The sequence below is a fragment of the Vitis riparia genome, chromosome 6, assembly GCF_004353265.1.
Source record: "Vitis riparia cultivar Riparia Gloire de Montpellier isolate 1030 chromosome 6, EGFV_Vit.rip_1.0, whole genome shotgun sequence".
Lineage (NCBI taxonomy): Eukaryota > Viridiplantae > Streptophyta > Magnoliopsida > Vitales > Vitaceae > Vitis > Vitis riparia.
The window spans coordinates 14,805,307-14,822,033 of NC_048436.1; the positions used below are offsets into that span (position 1 = coordinate 14,805,307).

The 16,727-nt window shown below is 30.3% G+C and overlaps 2 protein-coding genes and 1 long non-coding RNA gene across 3 annotated transcripts; 2 read left to right on the forward strand and 1 right to left on the reverse strand.

Annotated features, from left to right (window-relative positions):
- The first annotated feature begins 3,639 nt into the window (after positions 1-3,639).
- LOC117916775 lies at positions 3,640-5,200 on the forward strand. The gene is made up of 2 exons (XR_004651595.1): positions 3,640-3,718; positions 4,329-5,200. It is a non-coding gene; the product is annotated as an uncharacterized LOC117916775 (long non-coding RNA).
- A 393-nt stretch (positions 5,201-5,593) lies between these two features.
- On the reverse strand, positions 5,594-6,858 carry LOC117917024 (short-chain dehydrogenase reductase 2a-like). The gene is made up of 2 exons (XM_034833254.1): positions 6,809-6,858; positions 5,594-6,428 (listed from the first exon to the last, which is right to left on the reverse strand). Exons 1-2 carry the CDS (start codon positions 6,856-6,858, stop codon positions 5,594-5,596), a joined length of 885 nt encoding a protein of 294 aa, XP_034689145.1.
- A 2,508-nt stretch (positions 6,859-9,366) lies between these two features.
- On the forward strand, positions 9,367-13,070 carry LOC117915613 (U2 small nuclear ribonucleoprotein B'' 2-like). The gene is made up of 5 exons (XM_034831214.1): positions 9,367-9,508; positions 10,755-10,927; positions 11,982-12,075; positions 12,380-12,462; positions 12,599-13,070. Exons 1-5 carry the CDS (start codon positions 9,436-9,438, stop codon positions 12,878-12,880), a joined length of 705 nt encoding a protein of 234 aa, XP_034687105.1. The 5' UTR covers positions 9,367-9,435; the 3' UTR covers positions 12,881-13,070.
- The last annotated feature ends 3,657 nt before the right edge of the window (positions 13,071-16,727 follow it).

Genomic DNA, 16,727 nt, shown 5'->3' on the forward strand with positions numbered 1-16,727 from the left:
TGGAAATGGAAAACTTATACCAAATAGGTAAAAAAGTGAAGAATGGTGTAGAGCAAAGGGTTTGCAATTCATGGTATATATATAAGGAATGAGAAGTAATAAAATGTGTCGAGACTAAATAATTGTATCTAGTTTATATTCTTTACAGTATAGTGGAATGATCTTTTTAACATCCGAAAATATATACGTTATTAGTTGAACTATGTTATAAAATCATGTACATATCGTATTATTTGTATGTTCCTACATTAACCTGTTTATATTGGAGCTTTTACTTTTTCAACATAAATATTGTTAAAGATTTCTACCTTTAACCATTCTTTTAATAATATTTCATCGGGTATTTCGGTATATCCCAATGACAAATGTAACAATTTATTCCCTCATGATATTATTTGTTTAGTTACATAAGCTTATTACTTTAAAATACATTTGCATGTTTAAAAGGAGTTTATTGAGTATACGGCATCAAATATTTCTATACTTAATATATCAGAGTCACTCTCAAAGAGGACAAGATGGGTTTATAGAGTAAAACAAAATCTCATAAGCATCAACTTCTATACCAATGAGCCAGCGCAGAGCAAAAAGAGGGGGAGGGTTGTTGGAACAAAGGAGTCACAGAATCTATCACAACTAGTAGGATTGAAGAATGAAGGGTGTAGACTTTATTTAATATTATTCCACTCATCAAAAAGTAACCACATGTGAATGGCCGAAAGGTGAGCCATGTTTGAATGATCAAGTGCCTTTGCCGGTTCCGAAACGCCAGTTATATTAAGAATAGGGCAATAGAAAGTGCCCAAAAAGAGTGGCTATTTGCCAACAAATGATCATTAGACAAATGGTCCTTCTACTTTCCTACCATTGCCTCATTTCAAGAAGTGGCCTTGTTGAATGATTCTATAAATTGAAAAGGTGGGAGACAATGGCTATGAAAATAGGTAATGGCCGGTGCAAGTTTCGTCTTGGTAACATGAAGTGGGGTTTTGTCACAAGCCAATTTTTCTTTCCTTTGTTTGAGAACAGGCATGTACAAGAATTTCTTTTGCTGAACTTTTCTTCTTTTGGAAGGGGATTTGATCTTTCTAATGTATACACGACTTTGATTTCTTGTTCTTTTAGTAAAAGATTGATATCTTTTAACACACGTTATGATTTTTTAATATTTTTTTTAAGTTAGAATACACGAAAGAGCACCAAACAAGTAACAAGAAAGAGGGTACACAAAAAATATTTTCTCTCTCATCCATAAACTAATCAATCTACAAGATTAATCAAATGTTTATATCCTTTGCCCATGTACATTCTAACTTACATAGAAAAACTGTTAGGGGAAATATCTTTTAGCCTTTAATTTGACAATCCTCACGTTCAAAATGGTTGTTATACTTTCTTTCTAAATAGTTCAAAATTTTCAAGGAGCGACTCTCCAAACTTCAATACACCTTTTATCTATAAAAGGTCATGTCAACTAGGAGAGTCTCCCTAATTGACCTATAAATAACTCATTGAGTACCAAAAATGGAGAACATCAACTTCCATAATTTTCTCACGTTATCACAATAAAAGAGGATATGATCAAGAGACTCTTTGATTCCTCTTTACATAATGCACACCTGTTTATCCATCATTTTCTTTGAAGTTGATTCAAAGTCGATATTTTTTCCCGCAAGCCTCTTGAACAAAGAAACTCACCTTCAAAGGAATCCATGAGTCGTAACTTTTTTATTTTTATTTTAATATTAATTGGAGTATATTCATTAATATTTTATTTGTAATGTTTTTAATGAAAGTATATTTTCTAGAAGTATTGTTGGAGAATCATCTATTAAGTTATCTCTAAAAATTATTACTAATCAACCTTTACGATGCACTCAAAGAAAATCTTCATTTAAAAACCTTCTCTCACATATTAATGTAACAGTCAATTTCAATAAGATGGATTATAGGAAAAACAAATAACGAAACTCAAAAATGATTGACAATATTTAAAGAGTCAAATAAGTCATAAATGATGCTCAAAAGGCCTCTTATACTAAACATATATAAGAAATAACATGAATAATTGTTCAATCAATCAATCCATACAATAAATGTTGTTAATATCTTGATATATTTATATTGAGTTGAGAATTTTATTTCATTCATCATAAACTGTTTAGGACTCTACATATTTTTTTATAATTTACATTGCTTTTGAAAACTCAAAATTGTTACAAAATCAACTTGGGATTAAATAAGTAGATATAATTAACTTAATTAAAAATAATGACACAAAAAGCATGGCGTTGACCTATATCGAAATTGAAAATAAAATAAATTTGAAAATAAATTTAAAAAGGAAATTTTTTCCAAATTCTCTAAGTCTCCTATGTTTTTAATAATATTTTTAAATTGATTCCAAGTCCATATTGGTTTCTCTTCTTAAGAAATTTCTATTTAAGAACTCATATGACTAAGCTTTAAGTTATTATTTTTTTGTACTAAACCCAACATTCTTAAAGCATTTCAATATTGCTTATTGAGTTCATGGTAGTGGTTTGCATCTCTTCAAAGTGTCTAGAAGTCCATTAAGGAGTATGGTAGTGTTGCATTAAGAACATAAGATTGGACATAAGATTTGGGATGTAAGTCTCAAGGAGTAATAATTGCTCTTGTGAACCTCATTCTTCAAATGTAGTGATTATGGTTCTACTATTTCTAACCTCATAGGTTTTACATCTATAAAGTTTCTTATATGTTCTCCAATTGCCAAATTAACTACTTATCTATTGATCACCATCTTATCCAACATGTCGACTTCCTGATCTTATGTTGCACTTCTCTAATAGGGTAGTAGTACCTTTAAAATTTCTGATGCTCTTTCCTAACTTTTCAAGCTCCAAGGAACTCACAATCCAATGAATATTTTGAATGTAATTATTTTATGAAAGTAAAATTAAAAAAAAAAAAGTTATACCAATAATTTCAATCAATTCATTAAAAAGTTTGGAGGCTCTTGATTATTTATTTCATGGTCCAAACTTGTGTCAAAAGACAAGTATGAAAATATTTAAAAATTATATTTTCAACCGCAGCCATTCCCTTTGATGTCACTCCATTACTTCGACATCACTTCGATTGCCTTTTTTTTTTCTTTTTTTTTTTAATATTAATTTTATGCAGCTTCAACCATTAAGAATTTAAGCCATCAAAAATAATATTTGCCTTTAATAATACATATTTTACAACATCATCTCCACCAACACCTATGACAAAAAGAAGGGAAAAATTGATGGTTATAGATAGGGGAAGTTGGTCATGATTTTTGCTCAAGTATCCAAAATTATTAAGTCATGTTATTTTTATAGTTCTTTCAATATTTTGAACTTCAAGAATTTACGATTTAAAGAAAAAAAAACTCATAAAATATACAAAATCTCAAGAATGAATACATAATCATATTGGGCCATAAATATAATTACGATGGATTTATTAATTATTTTTTACTTAATTTAAAATATATTTTTAAAATAACCGTTTACCGATGTGATAGGAGACTATTTGGACTTAGTCTTCTCTCTACACTATTTGGATTTGGTCTTCTCTCTACTCATTATATATAGCTAGTTTTCTCTCTACATCAAACTAAAGGATCACGAGAGAAGAACTCAGTCTTTTCTAATTTATTTTTCTTGATAAGAAATTCTCTTCAAGATCAATCTCATGGATTAAGGTAAGATCAATCTCATGGATCAAGGTATGTTTTCTTAATTATTATTTATTTTATTTGTGAAAATAAAAAAGTTTTAAGACTTAGAATTGAAGTTAAAAAGTTTTTTTTTTTTTAGAAAATCAAATCAAAGTTTTTACCGGATATGATGAGTTTTTTCTTTTCATCTTTGTGTTATTGAAAATAGTTAATTATCATGTAATGAGATTTTCATAAGATCATAACCGATAATACCTAAAAAGTAAAAAAATTCATCCAAAATAGGCTAAAAAAAAATGAAGTTTAATATTCGAATTAATACCATCTTATAAAAAATTATAAAATGTTGATTCAATATTATATCCAACTTTGAATGTAAACCATTGATATCTTAAATTAAAGATGATTGAATAACCATAAAAAGAAAAGAAAATATTCAAAAGGGAAACGGATCACAGTGGCCAGTCATTCTCTTAAGGGCCGTAATTAGGAAAAATTAGGAATAGTCCGTCATTAAGAAGCCTAACTTTTGTCACACGATGGAGTCAGATGCAGACGAAGCTGCCCTTGTCTTCACTTCCTTTTCTTTCTTTTTTGGGTCCTGACTCATTACCCACATCTCTCTCATTCTCAGTATATATATAGAGAGGACGAAACGCAGCCTAAATTTTCATCTGCAATTCTCCATTGCCACAAACCCACTCCGGCAGGTGTATCGGAACTGGCTCACACAGAAGCAGCGCTGGAGGAGTCGAGCAAAAGGGTGGTGGGAGCCCTGTATGAAGCCTTGAGCACTAGAGACGTTGAAACGGTGCACCAACTCCTGGCACCGGACCTCGAATGGTGGTTCCATGGTCCGCCCAACCACCAGCATTTGATGCAACTTCTCACCGGCTCATCATCCTCCGACGATCCCTTCCACTTCGACCCCGTCTCCATAGTGGCGTTCGGATCAACTGTCCTCGTCGAGGGCTACGAGGAGCGGCGGTCGGTGGCGTGGGTGCACGCGTGGGTGGTGACTGATGGGATAATTACCCAAGTGAGGGAGTACTTCAATACTTCGGTTACAGTCACGCGACTGAGCAACACAGACAAGGCGGGGGAGGGGCCGTCGACTTCTGCGACGGCGGCTCGGTCAGTTCCTTGTACGTGTGTTTGGCAGAGCAAGGTGTGTGAGAGCATGGGGAAGTCAGTTCCAGGACTGCTTTTGGCTCTACAGTGAATCGGAATTAATAAAAAAATGTTGAGGAAAGAGTAGTGGAGAATAATAATGGACCAACCAAACAAAGCATAAAAATGGAAGCTTTTGTAATAAAGAAATGAAAGCCAATCTTAATCTCAAGATCATCAAATGTCCAAGGCCACCTGCAGAATGTGTGAAACATGACAAAGCCCAAAAGGCAATGCAGTGCGGTCCCATGCCAGCACAACCATATTGGAGCTGCCACCCTTCTCAAATATATCACATTGTATGTATTATAAATAAATTAGTTAATGTTTCTGTTGTGCTGGTGGAAGGTTCAATGTAATTAATTAAAGCAAATCATTAATTTGCTGATGTAATAACCTAAAGTTAGAGCAAATTATATTATAAGGTTTTAAGGTGGGCCTGCTGATTATGTGTACATTTATGGATGAGACAAAATTATAAGGTTTCCTTGCTTAAGCAATGTAAGTACTTAAGTCCAACGATCCCGATACTAATTGGATTTATCTTGATATAGTAAAACATTTTGTGAGTAAATGTATAGATTTGAATCCTAGGTGGTTAGAAAATACTAATTGCAACTCTACTTTAATAATGAGATCAATTAGCAATTTATACAATTTTACATTAAATGTATCAAAATATATGCCTCTAGTGTCACATCCACTAAACCATTAATTAATAAATCGAAACTACAAGCCCACAAAGTTTTTTGAGGTGGTAACTCCACCATCCACAACAAGGTTATGGCCACTTACATACTTTGATTCATCACTAGCAAGATAGACTGCAGCCTCAGCTATATATTCAGCCCTGAGCGTAACACCCTTCAAATTGGCTATCCCACCTACAAACTCTTCCAGTTCCTCTACTTCTTTCTCACAAGGTGCTTGAAAATGTAAGCATTCTTCACCATCATCTTCTTCCTCAGACTTCCTCCATGCGTTTACAAGCATGAAAGTGGCCACTCCAAATGGGGAGATGCAGTTAACCCTAATCCCATACCTGCCCAGCTCACAAGCTGTGTTTTTTGTAAGCCCTACAATGGCGTGCTTTGAAGCTGTGTATGCATGCGGGCCAAGGCCTCCCATGAGGCCAGCTACACTGGCGGTGGATATGATGCAGCCACTTCTCTTGGGCACCATTACTCTCGCTGCATGCTTCATTCCTAAGGCAACTCCTCTCACGTTGACGCGCATGATATGATCAAACTCATCGGCATCGAAATTGGCTATGCAGATCTTGTTCTTGGATTGATTTCCGAGGACTCCAGCATTGTTGAAGAGAATGTCGAGTTTTCCGTACTGGGAAACTGCTAGATTGATTGATTTTTCGATGTCCCCTTCTACGGTCACGTCACAGTGCGCGTACACTGTGGAGGGGTGTAACAGGCTGGCTAGAGGAAGGCCAGTAGCATCATCAATGTCGGCGATAATGACCTTGGCTCCATGTCGAACGAAGAGTCTCACTATTGCCTCACCAATTCCTCTAGCACCGCCGGTCACAAGGGCAACTTTTCCTTCCAACCTAAACACTTGAACTTAATTTTGTTAGATGATTAACTTAACCCTCATCCATCTTCCAACAAGATAGCTAGTGGAGATGAAAAAAATGATGGCTAAGGCCAGACATTGACTAATTTTCTATTTATTTTATAGCAATTTTTGTAAGCCATAATGCCATATTAGATATGCCATTTGAAGAATTTTGTGGGTGAAAATAAGTATTAGATATGGAAATTCAAAGGTATCGAATTGATACATAATATTGAACATATAATTCGATTTGCTTAAAATGTATAATAAAATTTAGATTGTTAAATAAAGGTATAAATAATAGGATTAATAAATAAAAAATAAAAGCATGTATAAATAATGGAAATAAAATAGTGAAGAAAAACTTATTACCTTTTAGGTGAGGAAGAGATGTTTTCTCCTTGAAGGGTTTTCTCTGTCATGACTTGAGCTTGCATATGGTTGGGACTTGGGAATATATTCAAAAAAGATGTTCATGGAAGGGGGAAAGGGCTCCATTATTTTATAGACATCCATAAAGGCTTTATGATTTAAAAAAGATGTTCATCTTTGTTTGCTTTAAAAATAATAATCTTTCACGTGAAGAAAACAAAGAGAAAAAGGAAAATTCAAAATACCGAGCATTTAAGACTAGCACGCCATCTTGGAAAAATTTGGAAAAAAGGACTTGCAGGAAAGAAAGAAATGCTGTGACAAATTTTCATCAAAATTTAACATGATATTGTGTAATCAAGAAATTAATATAAATACGATATATTAATATCATATAATAAAAATATCAATATCACAAATATTTTGATTTCTTCCTATAGTTTATTCTTAATAAACTTACAATCATGAAATCAGAGGAAGGTCTGAATAAGTTATCTCGTCAATATTTTTAAATTCTTATAAATGAGATTTAATAATGAATGCTATATCTTTCAAAAATAGTATTATATAAGGATAATAGAATGACCCCAATATTTATCAAATTGAAAAAAAAAGATAATTTATCTTCAAACATATTATTTTCAAATCTTATTTAATAACACAATATTTATGGTATTTTAAAAATATTTTTTAGTCACTTAAACAAATTGTTTAAATATTTATTATTTTGTATTTTCAAGAAAAAAATAATTTAAAAATAATAAATTCAAATTAACATTACGATGAATTTGAGTTCCAAATGGAACATGTTGACATTGTTAATCTCATGTGAGTGATTAGACATAAAAGGAAAAAAAAAAAATTAAAGTTCCATACTTTGAATGTGGACGGTGGCGGCTAAAACTCAGGGCCTTTGGGCACCTTTTGCTTTTATTTTGCATTCAAAACATGATATATGGCCTCAACCTCACTGTGTACATGTAAAATATTTGTTATTTAAAAAGATAAATTAGGATTAATTTACTTCACTAAAAGCACTAGAAAAAGTAATCAAGAAGTAGAAAAAAAAAAATCTTAAATTGTCTTATATGATTTTATCATGGAAAGTGCAAAAAATAAAATAAAATTTGAAATTGTGTAAAATATTTGTAAATTTAGAATTTTCTAAATTGTTTAGTATGATATAAATGAATAAAGAGATGAATTTCTTAAAAATCATTCTATTTCTTCTTTTAATTTTTGCTATTTCCTATTCTTCTCTTTTTTTTTTTTTTTTCAAAAATTCAAAGCCTAAAAACATAATGACAAAAATAAAAACTAAAAACTCAAAAAAGAAAAGAAAAAAAAAAGCACAAAAAATATAAGTATAAAGAAATGTTAAATGTCATATTTAATCTCTTTTACCCTAATTCATTTTTCAAATAAATTAAAAATAATTTTTTCTTCTTTCTCATCTCACACACCCATCCAATCTCTAAATTAGCTTTCCTTCTTTTCCTTTTCTTCTTTACCTTCTATTGCTATTTTTTTTTCAACTATAATAAAAAATAAATTAAAAAAGGGAAAATAAAAAAAGGGCTCCAACCTTGATCACCTTCCCTTTCTCGTTACCCTTCTTCTCTTTCTTCTTCTCTTCTTTCTTATTATACATCTTTAGAATCTCCCATTTTGAAAGTCAGGTGTTTGTTTTTTTAACATTTTGTTTAAAGTAATTTACTTTTAAACTTTAGGTTGTTTGTTTTTCTATTTTTTCATGATTTATTATAAATTTTTTGTTAAATAGAAAAAGTAACATGTTGATTTTTTTTTACCTTTTAATACTTAATAGAAATAAAATATTATAAAAACAAATAATCTAATATTCAACATTAAAGTTTTATTTAGAATTAAGTAAAAAAACAAACACGTCTCTACATTTTTGTTAAAAAATCATTTTAAATTCCTATTTAATATATATATATATATATATTATAAAATATTTCGTAATTTAACATATAATTATAATTGAATGTAATTTTAAAAAGTGTTTTTTTAGCATTTTTATCCTTCAAAGATAAGATTTTTAAATGTTAGAAATACTTCCTAAAATTATTAAAAAAAATATATTCTAAATTTTTTATGAAATAAAAATAAAAAATAAAAATATCTCTATAAATATTATAAAAAAAATTATTAAAAATATGTCTATAAAGATAATGGCCATGGTCTGTTGAGCAACCACTTCCTCCCTCTATTTTCTCTTGTCGTTTTAATTAAATTAAAAAATAAAGCTAAAGAAGAAGAGACGGCAAAATTGCCTTTTCACTTCACTTTATTGAAAAATGAAAAAGAAAGAAAATAGTGGTGTGGACTGTGGACTGTGGAGGAAGATAATTCTCTCTACCATGTATATAACGTCACTATAATTTTTTTTAGGGCCATATGTCATGGTGGGCTCCGAGAAGGGCTTGAGTAGTTTGAGGTGGGTGTAAATTTTATTACAGCCCATGAGGCCCAAGTGCCCGCTATTGAATGATAAAAGCCCATAATAATAGCTAGGCTTGGTGCTAGGGCTCAGTCTGCTTCAGAGCTGAGTCACTTCCCCCCTCTCTTTCTCTCTCTCTCTCTCGCTCGCTCGCTCAGCCACAATGCTTTCAGGGGACATTCCTCCAAATCAATCCATTTACATCAAGAATCTCAACGAAAAGGTTAAGAAAGAAGGTAATTCCTGTGTTTTTTCTCTGGTCGCTCTATCATTTTCCTTCTGGTCTCCGTTTGGTTGCTGAGTAAACCGATGAAAGAAAAGAAATGCAAAGAAAATTTTGAATCTCATACTTTTGGTTCTAAAAAGAGCTGAGAAATTTGATGAAATAAGCTCAAAAATCTTGTGTTAGGTACAGTTGAGCCTAGAATTTTGTTTTTTAGGGTTACGAGTTGTGCAAACTCTATTATTGTTTATTACTTTGATTGTTCGATTTTTTTCCCTACATCTTCTCGCTACCGGATGGGGCATTAGATATCTTACGTCAGCGTCTTAAGAATTCTAGGAAATGCATGAGAGAGGCATGATTTTCTATTTTCTTAAGTCTTCTGTTTGGTTGCTGAGAAAAGGGTGAGGAGGAAATTCTCTAAAGCTCGAGAAAACATGAGATGTTATAGAACTATTTGGATTAGGCGTTGAGGTGTGATTTTCATTGTTGGAGAAACCCAAACACATAAAACACGGGATCCAAATTTCGAGGTCCTATTGGTATCAATGGTATGTATGTATTTCAAGTTGCAATTTTAGGGAAAAGTTTCAGTCAGTGTGGTTGAGTCCATATCATTAGCATAATTGGTTGGTGCAATTTGGTCCGTTTGCATTTCGGGATACACGATACTGTTTTTGGTGTTCTTCATGGGCATGATTTATCTGAGATGGCAATATTGAAGAACTGAATCATTAAGCAGATATATGTGCAAATTGATTTTGGTTTATACTTTCTGGCATATATAGGACGGGGCAAAAGGATAAAAAGCCTGTCTTGTATGCATTTGGTATAGAACTTTATTGTAGGAAAACATTATTGTTTGTCTAGAACTGCTGTTTCTGTTTCATTTTGTTAATGGCAGATGATCACCACAACCAGATATGGAAGCACTCATAAGTATATCTGTGCTTCACTATCGGAGTGATGCATTTCCTCTCAGCTTTTACGGGGACAAAGGACATGCCTACCATTATATTGATTGTATTTGTAATGTTATTTGTGTTTCTGTTTTTAAACTTGATTACGTGGGCTATCTTTTGTGCAACTATCAGATCGAGAGAGTGAAATAAAATGTAATTGTCATTTTTTTGCTTTTGAGTTTGGATTTTCATATTGTAACTGTATGCCATTATCTGAGTGAGTTTTTTAACTTCATTCTCTGTTTGACCTATCATGAATTCAGAGAACATTTACCTTTTTCTGTTTTCCTTTGGCAGAATTGAAAAGATCTCTCTATTGCTTATTTTCTCAATATGGAAGGATTTTGGATGTTGTTGCCTTGAAGACGCCTAAGCTTCGAGGACAAGCATGGGTTGTGTTTAGTGAAGTTACAGCTGCCAGTAATGCAGTTCGACAAATGCAAAACTTTCCTTTTTATGATAAGCCTATGGTGGGTGTTAAAAACTTGAATTTCCAGATCATCTTTTATGCTATTTGAGCAGTTGTTGCTTGTGCATTCATGTTTGTTGTTTTCCGGTCAAGTCCAACATGCAGCCTGCCTTATTTTCTATTTTGTTTAGAATATAAATTCTGTGGGCATTCTTTTTATAATGTGGTTGGGACAGGAAGTTGGGAGTTGTGATAAAACTAGTATTATTGTCAAGCAATATGCAGTATGGAAATAAAGAATTAAAAAAAATATGTTTGCAATTTGTCACTTAATTGAGAGATACTGAGAACCTAATTAAGGATATTGTTCATGTAGGGGGTCCTGGAAATTCATTTGGTTAATTTCCAAATAAACTCCCTAATTAGTAAAGTCTAGGTCTTATTCATTTGAAAAATATCCTGTGCAAAATTATCCTTTGTGAATCCCTTGTCACTTAAGAGAACTGTTTGTTATGTCCCTTACTAAGTCTCCTCACTATAGATATGATTGTTTGTCTTTGGCAGAAAATTTTGTGCTTTTCCCTGTTCTCTCAATTCACTGGGGTTTTATATTGACTTTGATATTATGATTATCCAAAATTTAATTTGAAGCCAATCGTTTTAAAATCATCTATGGAAATATTTGATTATAAAGATTATAGGAGTGGGGCTATTAGATGCATATGAATTTAAGTTACTTACATCTGACTTGAATCATACAAGTGTGGAGCATTTTGACTTGATCAGATGGTGATGAGATCTCTATTATTTTTGTTACCTTTTGTTGGGGTATGGGTTCTTTATTATTTTCTCAATCTTTGCCAACTCTAAAGGCTATGTGGAATATTAATTTTTATTACTAAGAATTCGGTCATCAAGTATAATCATGGAAATGACTCTTCTTGATGGCATACCTTCTTGAAAACAGTTATTGTGCTTGCCAGTGATACTTGTTATTTCTCATTGCATGCACTCAGTATTGCTTTGAAAATGCCAGATGCCACACTTAAATTTACAAGTACCAACACTAAGAAATTTTGTATAATATGCTTTTATTCATGATTAATTGGGTGCAGCGGGTACAATATGCCAAAACAAAGTCAGATTGTGTTGCTAAAGCTGATGGAACCTTTGTTCCGAGAGAAAAGAAAAAGAAGCAAGAAGAAAAAGGTGACCCAAAGTTGTTCTGCACTTTCCTATATCATTCTTCATCAATGTTATTAAATACAATATATATTATCCTAATGCCTCATTTGAAATTACTTATGTTTCCTTTAGTTTCCTGAATTATTGCTAGTTTCATAGCCAAATGTGGGCTAAAACATCAAACTAGTAAACATGGTGAACCTAAAGTTCAAATTTTGATATTCTGGTTTGCCTTGCATCAGAAAGTTAGGCATTGAACTTTCAAAAATGAAATAAAAAACGGTTGTCTCCTTTGGATGAGTTTGACTGATCTTTTATTATGCGCCAGCTGAAAAGAAACGACGTGCTGAAGAAGCACAGCAATCTGCTAATGCTAATGGTAGAAATGCTGAAACTAATGGTGGCCCAACTGTAAGTTTTTGCCGCATTATATTTTATGTTCTCTCTCTTTTTGGGGGTGATGAATTTTTTTTTCCTGAGTGATGGACTCTTTTGCTCATGAACAATGTGAATTATGTTAAACTGCATCCTTCTATTATGTCTGCAGCCCCCCTTCCGACAAGGAAACCAGGGCGCACGAGAACCTGAGGCAGCCCCAAACAACATACTTTTTATTCAGAATTTGCCCCACCAGACAACAAGTATGATGCTGCAAGTGCTCTTCCAACAATACCCGGGTTTCAGGGAAGTCCGAATGATTGAAGCAAAGCCAGGCATTGCCTTTGTAGAATTTGAGGATGATGTGCAGTCCAGTATGGCCATGGAGGCACTTCAGGGCTTCAAAATCACTCCTCAGAACCCCATGGCCATAGCTTATGCCAAGAAGTAACTAGCGTTTTCCTTGGTTGCAGAGGAAATGTAATAGTTTCAGAGATTTTGATGCATGTTATAATCATGTAGATGTTTGGGAAAACTAGTTGTAGAAGCTGTATCCATTTGTTTGATTTTCACATTGAAGTAACAGAACAGGAAATGCAATGAGAAAGAAACGTACGTTTCATTATTGAAACTTTCACCAATTGTACCTTTTTGCCTCTGACTTGGACTGGGCACTCTCTCAAATGAGGTGAAGCCACCTCCAAATCTTCTCAGCAACCCGATGAGTTGCCATGGAAGGTGGAGATTCTGAGGTTTGGGCAGTCTCTTGGCTAACTCTTTTTGAAAACAAGTTTTTATTTTTAAAAACATAAAAACAAAAAAAAGAATTGACAATCAGAAAAATGGAAAGTGATTTTTTATTATTAAAAATGGAAAATAAAGTATTTTTAGATAATATATAGAAAAAGTAGAAGTTTTTAAATAAATTTTTGTTCCACAAAATATTATAAGATGATTTTTAAAAATGATTTTGAAAAAATACTATCAAGAGTTGTTTTTTAAAACATTTCCCAATAGCCGCGATGTTTTGTAAATGAAAGCCTTGATGTTTTGAAAATGGACTACTTGTCCTAAATATGTGGAATATCTGTGCAATGGCAGGGGTAATGTTCTTGGTTTGATCAGTTAGAATATGTGGAGTATCTATGCAATGGCAGGGGTAATGTTCTTGGTTTGATCAGTTAGAATGTTAATGCAATTTGTTTGAAAACTGTTGTAAAAACAGATTTTTTTGAAACTTATTCTAGAACTGAGTTGTTTTTTAGAATAATTTTGAGATTTTTTTTTTTTTTTTTGTAAGTTGTTTTAAACAATAATTAAAAAGATGAAAATGATTTTATAAATTTTTTACTATATAATATGATTAAAAAAATTATTTCTCATATCTAAATTTTCAATTTTTTTTAAAAAATAAATAGTGTTTTAGGGAGAACTGTGTTTTGGGCCCAACTAAGCCCAAAAATTAACATTTAGTCCATATATCATGCACATTTAAGCCCAAGATCCAAACAAAATATGAAAATTAAGATGAAAGATATTTGTCTTTCATTAATTCCTAAAATACTCTTAACCCTTACATAGGCACAAGTGAGTGTGAATTTTAATTTTTTTTTTTTGTTTTTTTTTCCCTTTTCTATTCCCTATTAAGTATTACTCATTTCTAACTTTTTTTTTTTCTTCCAATCTATATTTCTATTTTATGTCAAATAAAAAACAATGATGTTTTTTTGTTTTTCATTTTTAAAGATATTGAATCTTTTTGCTCTTATTATAAGCAATGATAAAAATTTTGGGATTTTTCATCCAAATATTTTTTATCTTTTTGTATTTATCTTTTAGTTTAATTTTCATTTTTCATTTTAAATTAAATTAACCTTTCACTTATATTTTTCTCTTATTTTTAATTATTTTTTATATTTTCTACATTAACCATATTTTAAAAAATTTAAAAATTGACTATCACTGCACTTCACTTCAATTTAAAAATACCACTTTATTATTAATATTTTTATTTTAAAATTTTTAAAAAGATAAATTTTTTGAAAAAAATAACTAAGATATGAAGTTCTAATATTATATTAATAATTTTTCTTATCTAGATAAACTAATGCAAAATATTTTGACTCACAACAACAAAATTGTCAATACAATTTTTAGTTAAACTTTAGAAATTAAATTTCAAATAAAATATATTATATAAAATTTTATCTAAAAATTATTGAAAGTGGTACTTAATTTTTTTTTATTGACTTTCAAACTTATCTAATTTTTTTACTTGAAAGGTAATAGAATATGTTTACAAAAAAAATAAAAATAAATAGTTTTTCATTTTTTAAATAAATGAGTATAAATATATTAAAAGAATTAAAGATAATCTTAGTAAAATAAATTGATAAATATGATTATAATTTAAAATATAGATTCATTTGGATAAAATTTCACACAAAAAAAAAAAATAGTGGAAAGAAAGAACATTGCTAAAACTATAAAAACAAAATATGCAATTACAAATTTTTGATAATGAAATTTAAAAATAAAATTCCAAACAATTCTTGAGTGAGAGAATTTGAATGGGGAAAAAAATCTTTGAGTGGAAAAAAATTGGAAAGTCTTTCAAAATCACTTGAAATCCTTAACAAAAAGTAGTATTGTACACTCTTGTACAATTGATAAATTTGTCTTATACAGTTAGTGTAATACCCTTATACAATAACTTAAATTTCATACATCATCTCATGAATATCTGACAATAGGTCGGTTAACTATGTTTGCATTGGTTTGGTTTTAAAAAAGAAGAAAAATTGTTGTATAATTTTGTTTTACAATCATCATAAGTGAGGTACCTATTCAAATGACCATATACAAGTTAGATAAAGTGCATGAGATAAATGTATGTTGACCAATGTGTGTAAGGAATGTCATTTATCATCGATTAGAGGAAATAAACAAACAAGTTTTTCAGAATCACTTAAAATCTTTCACAAATAATAGTCTTGTATACCCTTATACGGTTAGTATATTTGTCATGTACACTTAGTGTAAATACCTTGTACAGTGACTCAAATTCCATATACCCCCACTCAATGTGTAACCATAAGTAGGTTAACCATGTTTTCATTTGTTTGTTTCAAAAAATAGTGGAAAATGGAAAAACAAAATTTTCTCTCAAACATCATTAATGAGATAAGTATTCGAATTATCATGTGCGAGTTAAATAAAGTGCATAACATGAGTGTGTAATAGAGGAATGTGTACCTTAAGAGTGTGCAATCCTTAAATAACAAGACAAAAAAAAAGTTGTCCAAAATTGATTAAAATCTTTTACAAATGATAGCCTTGTATACCCCTTGTATAGTTAGAACATTTATCTTGTACAGTTAATATAACACCTTTGTACAATGGTGCAAATTTCATCCATATGTATACATTATGTGCCACATATGATGTGTGAACCATATTTTCAATTGTTTGATTTAAAAAATGATATAAAACGTAAAAATAAATTTTTTCTCTAAACATCATTATTAATGTAAGTATTTGAATTGTTATATGTGAGTTAAATAAAATACATGAAATAAAAGAATTTGTGGTAGGAGAACGTATAATCCTTAGATGACAAGAAAAAAAAATCGTTCAAAATGTACAGTTTTGTACACCCCTGTACAATTAATGTAATAACCTTGTATAATGGTATAAATTTTATATATATGTATAAATTATATCCACATGAGTGTGTAAACTATGTTCCCAATAGTTTGACATTTAAAATAATTAAAACAAATAAAACATTATTTTATTTTATTTTCAATGCAAAATGTAATTAAAAATAAGACAAAAAAATTACTTAAAAAATATTATTTAAGTCAAGTTTATTTATTTATTTCCTTTTATTTTTGGAAATAAAGAAAAAAGAATAAAAATTTTATTTAACCATAAGAAATATGAATATAAGATCAGTTAGAAATACCAAATTTATTTATTTATTTCATTTTATTTTTGAAATTAAAGAAAAAAAATAAAAAATTTATTTAATCATAAAAATATTGATATAAGATATGTTAAAAAATAGAAATAACCTCAAATTTATTTACTTATTTCATTTTTTTATTTAAATTAGAAAGTAATTTATTTTAATAGATTAAAATATGCACAATTGATTTATTACTTTGTTAATTATGGATATATTAAAATTTTCTATTAGACAAAAAATAAATAAAGAAAATAAAATTAAAAAGAGTAATAAATATATATAATTTAGTTATTTAATTATTTTTCATGTAAAGATAGTCCCACAAAAA

Bases quoted from the DNA above. Each gene is read 5' to 3' on its own strand.
- LOC117917024 (XM_034833254.1), bottom strand. From the start codon at position 6,858: ATGACAGAGAAAACCCTTCAAGGAGAAAACATCTCTTCCTCACCTAAA. The intron at 6,429-6,808 runs GTAATAAGTTTT...TCAAGTGTTTAG, and splicing joins ATCTCTTCCTCACCTAAAAG to GTTGGAAGGAAAAGTTGCCC.
- LOC117915613 (XM_034831214.1), top strand. From the start codon at position 9,436: ATGCTTTCAGGGGACATTCCTCCAAATCAATCCATTTACATCAAGAAT. The intron at 9,509-10,754 runs GTAATTCCTGTG...TTCCTTTGGCAG, and splicing joins CGAAAAGGTTAAGAAAGAAG to AATTGAAAAGATCTCTCTAT. The intron at 10,928-11,981 runs GTGGGTGTTAAA...AATTGGGTGCAG, and splicing joins CTTTTTATGATAAGCCTATG to CGGGTACAATATGCCAAAAC.